Source organism: Amblyomma maculatum, chromosome 9 (genome assembly GCF_055883805.1).
Source record: "Amblyomma maculatum isolate TAMU_Amacu chromosome 9, ASM5588380v1, whole genome shotgun sequence".
NCBI lineage: Eukaryota > Metazoa > Arthropoda > Arachnida > Ixodida > Ixodidae > Amblyomma > Amblyomma maculatum.
Genome location: NC_139352.1, coordinates 94,207,326 through 94,215,480, shown reverse-complemented (window position 1 = coordinate 94,215,480; position 8,155 = coordinate 94,207,326). Strand labels below are relative to the sequence as shown.

Here is an 8,155-nt window from a genome sequence, read left to right as displayed (position 1 = left end):
ACATGATACCGCCTTAAGCACAAACTTTTCATTCCAATAATATTCGTTTATCAGAGACTGGTAGACTGGATAAGTGTTAAACATCTTTTGTTAGGTTTCTTACAAAAGAAAAGGCTTCTGTCTAGTTTCTCGGTGAGCACCTACATTACAATCAAAGGCACCCAAGCTCACAATGAACATTGTGACATCGTAACATAGATTGACTGCTGTCATTCTGTTTCTATTCTGAACCTGATAAAGGTTCAAAACTGATAACTCTTTCTGTTCCGACATTGGCACAAACCCATTTTCGTCGCCTATGTATAGGCCACTCAAGCATAATAATAATAATAATAATAATAATAATAATAATAATAATAATAATAATAATAATAATAATAATAATAATAATATTGATTGCGTAACAGGAAAGGAAAGGCGCTGTATCTGTCACACGTACTGTGGACCCCTGACCCGCGCCGTAGAAGAAGGGAGTAATATGGGAGGGAAAGTGGAAAGTGAGAAATAGGAGCCATAGTGGAAGGCTGCATTTCGAATACCTTGAGATCTTTAATGTGCATTGACGTTACAGATCCCCGGTTGGTCGAGATTACTCCGTAGCCCTCCTCCATGGCTCCTCAATCTCTCTTTCCACTTTCACTCCCCTCATCCTCCCTTCCTCAGGTTTTAGTGTCCACAGTACAAGTGTGCAGGCGAACAAATAAATTGGTCTGAGAGAGCTGGGGCTGCACGAGACATTGCGAACGTGGTGTGCACTAGCGCGTGCAGCACCAGTCGCATCCTGAGCAAACGCACCGAGTAGCAAGCACACATACTTCTGGAACAGATCAGACACGCTCTTATTTCTCGAGTACAGCGACCGTAGCGATGCCTGATCTTGCGGGCTGCGCAGTCTGCAATTCCGACGTAACAGAATCCAACATTGAAACGAGCTTTTGCAGCACTAGCACCACAACCCGATGCTGCCACTCGGATCCCGGACGTGCCAGTGGCAAAAGGCTTCCGATCTACCTGCCATTCTGCTCCAGTATTCGACGCCCTGGCTTCCACGAGATGACCGAGATGCACGAGGTCGTGCGTCCCGCTCGATGGGTGTTCGCCGACCACCACGGATGCATCCACTCTGACGACTGAGCTGCCAGAATCGGGAACAGGACCGCAGGTAAGGAAGGGGTCGCCTCGTCGATCCTTCGAGGCAGGCGACCAGTCGCATCTAAGATGAGAGCGCTTGCGTATTACGCGAGAGCGCTAAGGCCCCGTGTTGCAGAAACGCCGGTGCCTTTTTCCATTGCAACGCGAAAATTCACGATTAATAAGAAAAAAGTGAAAAACATATTTAGTGTGTAGAAACGCTATTTCGCAATTAACAGTCGGCTCCGCCGGGGTGGTGCAGTGGTAAGACGCCCGACTACTGTCCGGAGTTCCCGGGTTCGAACCCGACCTCGGCGGCTACGTTTCGATGGAGGCGAAACGAAGAGACGTCCGTGTGCTGTGCGATGTCAGCGCACGTTAAATATCCCCAGGTGGTCGAAATTACTCAGTAGCCCTCCACCTTCCTTCCTTCCACTTTCCCACCTTCCTTTCCACCTTCTCTCCCACCTTCCTCCCTTCCCTTACGGCGCGGTTGAGGTGTCCACAGAGAACAAGTGAGACAGTTAATTACCGCGTCTTTCCCTTCCTATAAGTTACTCAGTTAATAGGAGAGTTGTCAACCAAGAATACCTCTAGTAGGGCAGCGTACAAAGCATAGACCACACGTAAAGCTCCTTCGTCCCATCTGATTATGTAGTCGCGAAGTGTGCAGAATGCTCGTGAGTTTTAACGCGGTAGCGTTAAAGAGCTCGTGTTGCAGAAAAGCCGGTGTCGTCGGCGGCGTTGGCCGTGAGCGATAAATCCCGGCATGCACTTCATAAATAAAAAGCAACTTCCAAGATGGGCTGGGTGGGAATCGAACCAGGGTCTCCGGAGTGTGAGACGGAGACGCTACCACTCAGCCACGAGTTTTTTTTGTTTGTTTGTTTCTTTATTTCTTGGCTTTGGTTCATACCATTTCACAAGAACACAACACGAATAACACAAAACAAAGTACACATTGGAAGGTCATCATCAGCCAATGTCAGGCTGGCTTCGTCTCAGTACATTAAAACTCCCGCAACGACAGCAAAGGCTCTACCCTTGAAAGCCATTCGGGAGGTTCAGCAGCCACTTTTTGTATGGCAATAAACCAATTCACACTTTCTCGAAAGTATATTCTAGCGGGTCGAGCATCCCTGTCGCAGTGATAGCCCGCCATTCTGGAGCGCCATATAGAGTGGAGGCCCATGAGCATGATTAAATCATACGGAACGCCATCTTCATTATCAATGCTTAAATACCGGATGCCGTGGGAGTCTAGTGGAAATTCTTTCTTTATCGTATGTTGCAAAACATCCCAGAAATAAACCTTTTCCCAACAATGCAAAACAACATGGTCTATTGTTTCCGGCTGCTTGCCGATTAAACAGTGCGCCCCCCACGGTAAAAAAAATCCCTTTCCTCCAAAAACTTCTTTACTGATAATGTTCTGGTGTGTAATTTAAAGAAAAATGTCTTAGCTCCTGGCGACACCTGCATTTTCTTTACTCTCTTCAAGACATCTCTGCCCGGACCTCCACTGTATAAGGTTCTGTACAAGGGTTGTGGCAAAACAATGTCACATAAATCGCAATACAGCTTTTTTCGTTTTACAGTGGACAAATATTCATTAGAAAAACGCACTGAAAGAAATCTTACACTAGCGACGACCTCCCTGTAATAACCAAAAATCCCACCCGTAGCTTCTTCGGTGGAGACAACAATCTCCGGCAGTAGACGCCGTAGCCTAACTTGGCAGACGGTGCGTAAGAAAGGGTCCGAAGCATCCCGAAAAAACAAAAACCGGTTGACCACCTGCCGTAAAAACGGATGGCCGAGTCCCAAACCGCCGTCTTTTACCCGACGGAACAAATTCGTCCTGCTGCAGCGTTCCCATTTACCTGCCCAAACAAAAACGGCGAAAATCCTGTGTAACTTCTGTACGTTTACGCGCGAACAACTCAAAGCTTGCATTGCGAACCAAAGTTTGCTGACAAAAAAAAAGATTGCATACAGTAGCTCTGGCAAAAATCGACATGTTGGCGCCTTTCCACTTCTCGGCTCTCTCCCGTAGTTCGGTCATTTGCCCTTTCCAATAATGCTCGCTTTCGCGGTAGGCATCCAGCTCGACGCCCAAGTACTTGGTCGGTGTGTCTGTCCACGTAACATTGGCAAAGCGATCTGGTTTCGACGGCCACTGTCCATGCCAGAGCCCAAGGCACTTGGCCCAGTTCACCCCGCTACCGGTAAGTTGAGAGAACTCACGGATACATTTGACAGCCTCGGTGATACTCTCCTGGTCAACCGTAAAAATAACGATGTCGTCTGCATACGCGAGCAGCTTCACTTCGGCTGCTTGTAACCTAAACGCACTAATGTTGACATTATTCATAAGTTTCATGCACAATGTTTCAATATAAATGCAAAACAAAAGAGGGCTGAGGGGACAGCTCTGTCGCACCGAACGCTGCAGTCGAATGGGGGCTCCCAGACTCTTATTAATAATCACTCTCGTCGTGCAGTTACGGTACGCCAGGGCCACACCCTTACATATAACTGAACCAACATTCACATGTTCTAAAAGGGAAAACAAAATTTCGTGATCGACGCAGTCGAACGCTTTTTCGAGGTCGATCTGAAGCATGGCGACCCGACCATCCCAGTCATCACAACACTCAAGGACACTTCGCGCCTTTTGAATGTTGGTCACTATTGACCTCCCTTTTATCCCACACGTTTGGTGTGGTCCTACTATATCCTTAATAACCGTTTGCAACCTTCGGGCCAAAACCTTCATAAAAATTTTATATTCAACGTTTGTAAGTGCTATGGGTCTGTAAGATGTTACCAGGCGTAATTTGTCTATTTCATCAGTTTTAGGAATGAGTACGGTGTGGGATGACCCATATGACGGAGGCAGGGCATTTACTGTGTAGGCATCGTTATAAATTGCGTTCAAAATAGGTGTGATTTCGTACTTAAATTCTTTGTAAAAACCCGCGCTGAACCCATCCGGTCCCGGCGATTTACCGGCATTTAAACTGTCAATAGCGTGCTCCACTTCTGTTTCAGTTATCTTTAGTTCTAATCTCTCTTTCACTTCATCGTCCAGACGCGGTATCGTCGCCAGAAACTTATTCTTAAAAGTGATAGCGTCTACCGTGTGGGATGCGAAGAGGGTTTGGTAATGGGCGTTGAACGCTGCTTTGATGTGGTCGTTGTCCGCCGCCAAGATACCGCCCCAATCTATTTGGTCGATGTGGTTCCGTTGAGCGTTTGCTTTTTCGAACCCCAGCGCTCGTTTTGATGGCGCCTCCCCTGCAGCTGTGTCTTCTGCCCTTGCCTTCACTAACGCACCTCGATAACGATCTTCGTCTATCAATTCTAGCCCCGCCGGGGTGGCGCAGTGGTTACGGCGCTCGACTACTGTTCCCAATGACGCGGGATCGAATCCCGGCCTCGGCGGCCGCTTTTCGATGGAGGCGAAAAGCAAGGCGTCCGTGTGCTGTGCGATGTCAGTGCACGTTAAAGAACCCCAGGTGGTCGAAATTTCCGGAGTCCTCCACTACGGTGTCTCTCATAGCCTGAGTCGCTTTGGGACGTTAAACCCCACAAACCAACCAACCAACCTAGTTTTTGCTTTGTTTTCCGTATATCTTCAATCCATTTCCCCGGTGCTCGAGCTTCCTGTTTAAGCAACGTACGGAGCAGTGTCCTTAACTCCGTCTCTTTCTGTTTTTCCTCAAACCGTATACAGGTTGCCCTTATCTATTGCTTTAATTTTTATAGTTTCTTTACACAGCTCCCACTGTTGCCAAAGGTGCATATTTTTACTTGGGTTTATTTTTTCAATTTCTTCTTTTACTATGCGGGTAAAATGTTCATCCTGCAAGAGTTTATTATTGAATTTCCACATTTCCCACGAAAAAGAATTCCCTCTCTTTACCCATCCAAAAGAACATTTAACTAAACAATGGTCTGAAAACGATACCGGCTCTACTTCATAACTATTGCATTCAGGTAAGATGTCGAGGGATGCATAAATGCGGTCCAGCCTTGCATGGCTCGAACCCTGGAAGTGCGTGAGCTTTACGGTGCGGGCTCCCTCGAGACACTCTGCCACATCCTCGAGGTTACACTCCTCAACAATTCGCGATAGCACTGCAGTGCTTGCGTCTCGGTATGGCCGCCGGCTTGTCTTGTCTCGCGCACTAAGGACGCAATTAAAATCACCTAGGACGATCAGTTGTCTATCGGTGCAGAGCCGCTGCTGGATGCCTTGGAAAAACTGCGCCCTTTCATCTGCTACATTAGGCGCGTAGAGACAGACAATCCGCCAATCCGTGCTATTCAGCGAAAAATATAGAAGTGCACAGCGGCCCGACTCACAAGAAAAATGACCAAGCACTTCAAGCCCCGGCAACTTCTTCACAAAAAGAACACAGCCAGCCGATGTGCCTACAGCGTGGCTAACCACAGCAAAAAACCTAGGCGTGAAACGTTGCACCATGCTCTCGTTCTCTTCCTCACCGTCAACTTTCGTCTCCTGCACAGCTAATACATCAATATCATGCTCCGTTAAAAGTCGGTACACCTGGCCTTGTTTTCTCTTTCCTGCCAGACCTCTAACATTTAGCGTGGCGAACTTCAACGGTGATTCAGGAGCCATTTTTTAATTAAGAAGAAGAGACCGAAAGCACGGTGCTTACCTCTCGCGCCTAGCACAAGGCTAGACGCCTCCGTCGCTGCTGGCGCCGTCCTCCTCAAGCTTCTGGCCGTGCTCGAGAGGCGCCGTGTCGCCGGCCCGCCTCTCGCTCGCAAGGTTTGGGCGAGACTTCAACGTGGGCCTCCTTGTTTGAGGCGCCTTTGCTGGTGGTTCCTCGGAAGTGGGCGTTGCCTCTTTGTCGTCGCCGGTGCTGGTGTCGGCATGTGGGCGTTTCCCGGGGGTAGCGGCCGTGGTCGTCCGACCACCGCAGTTGTGCCGGTAAACCTCGCTCACTTCCTTTGCTTCTGCGTCCTTGGGAGCCGGCAGGCTCTCCGCGTCCGCTGAGGTCTCCTCGCTTGGCTGTGGCAAATTCACCGTAGCTGGCGCGAGCTCTGGCTTATCGGCAAGGGGGGCGTCGCCACTCGGAGTCACCGAGGTGCCCTGCGACACGGGAACCTTGTCCAGCACGTCGGCACCCTTTGCTGCTTCCTCAGCCTCGGCGACGTCCATCAGCTCCCTATTGTCGTCCTTCGCACCGAGCCCGGTCGCTGACGCGTAGGTGCGGACGCAGTCCTCGTCCGCGTGTCCATAGCGCCTGCACTTGGAGCACCTGGGCACCTTGCAGTCACGGCGAACGTGGCCTGCGCCGTGACACCGCAGGCACTGCATAGGCCGCCCGGGAACCACCACGAGAGCCAACTCGCCGGCGACGCGAAGCTGGTGGGGCAGGTCGTCCACCTTCATACCTGGCTTCAACTTGAGCAGCACTGTTCTCGTGGTGGATCCCTTTTCCTTCATTCCAACGACGCGCCAACGCTCCCGCGTCACCTCGGTCACGTTTCCGAACGCCGCGAAAGCAGTCCGGATGTCCTCGTCTTGGACACCGTGCAGCATCCAGTGCAGGCGTAGCTTCACCTGCTGGTCTTCAGGGTCGAATATGAGGCAGCGGCGTCCCTTGACTTCCAGCTCCTTTAAGGCGGCCAGCTTCTTCGCGGCTTCCGTGCTGTTCATGGTTACCGCCCACACATGGTTGATTTGGTACGCCCCCAACGCCACGACGTCGGGGAGCGCACCGACGTTAGCGAGGGCATCCCTGAAGTCCTCGACCCTGTAGGGCCTCATACGCACGTCGCCGTGCAAAAACATCGTGTTTAACACAACACGTCCGGTGGGCAGGGTAGGCAAAACGATCTCGTAGTCCTTATCTTCTTCGGCGCTAAACCTGTTTCCGCGGCCAGCAACGGCCGCTATCGCCGCTCCGACGGAGCTCATGATTCTGCGACCGTTCGCTATCGCGGCAGGAAGTAGAAACTCAGCCACGAGTTCGATGCTTGAAAGCGGTACAAAATCGCTTCTAGTGAATGCGGTGTTGCCGTAGAAACGTGCCGTAGAACGTTATACTGCGGTGTATATCGGTAATTATGAGCATGTTACTTACAGAAGTCGCAGTTACACGAGTAGCGAAGTACGTTTCCGCTACATTTCTTCTGCTCTGCGCACATGCAGAGCCATCTTGCGGCAAACACAGAAGAACCCCTCCTCGCAATGTGCGGCGCTGCCCCGACACGTGGCGCGCCACTCGCCCCTGACGTTTCGCCGTGCACCCTCACGGGTTGTAGAATCAAGCGTCTTTCCTTTCTTTAGATCACTATCTTCGCTTACCTGCTTCTCCCCTTCGGGTCGCGCGGGTACCGGTGCGAGGATGCCCCAATACCCTTGCGTTTACATAAGTTTTCTCGACGAGGTGCAATAACGCTATCGCGTTCCACTCTTGAAGGCGAAGCTTAAGCGTCCTCCAAATTTTTATGTGAAGGCCGTTAGTTTGCACGAGAGAATCGTGCTTCCCGTCGACACGAAAAAATTAGGGGGACACTTAAGCGCCACCATTGAGGGTCAGACGCATTAGCATTTTACACACATTAAACTAGTCTTCTCAGTTTTTATCTTTACCGTCGGGGTGGCGCAGTGGTTACGGCGTGTGTGTGTGTGTGTGTGTGTGTGTGTGTGTGTGTGTGTGTGTGTGTGTGTGTGTGTGTGTGTGTGTGTGTGTGTGTGTGTGTGTGTGTGTGTGTGTGTGTGTGTGTGTGTGTGTGTGTGTGTGTGTGTGTGTGTGTGTGTGTGTGTGTGTGTGTGTGTGTGTGTGTGTGTGTGTGTGTGTGTGTGTGTGTGTGTGTGTGTGTGTGTGTGTGTGTGTGTGTGTGTGTGTGTGTGTGTGTGTGTGTGTGTGATGAACAGAGCTGACCAGCTGTTTTCGCACTGGCGCGATTATCAACATATAGATCAATGTCGATATTCGCAATACAGTTCTTGATAACAATACCACCCTGTTCGGGATTT

At 50.3% G+C, this 8,155-nt stretch overlaps 1 protein-coding gene across 1 annotated transcript; it reads right to left on the bottom strand.

Moving 5' to 3' along the window:
- Positions 1-5,828: 5,828 nt before the first annotated feature.
- Positions 5,829-7,146, bottom strand: LOC146179761 (uncharacterized). Its single transcript, XM_084579907.1, has one exon. It carries the CDS (start codon positions 7,088-7,090, stop codon positions 5,843-5,845), a length of 1,248 nt encoding a protein of 415 aa, XP_084436033.1. The 5' UTR covers positions 7,091-7,146; the 3' UTR covers positions 5,829-5,842.
- Positions 7,147-8,155: the final 1,009 nt, after the last annotated feature.

Coding starts and splice junctions, on each gene's coding strand:
- LOC146179761 (XM_084579907.1), bottom strand. CDS start 7,090: ATGAGCTCCGTCGGAGCGGCGATAGCGGCCGTTGCTGGCCGCGGAAAC.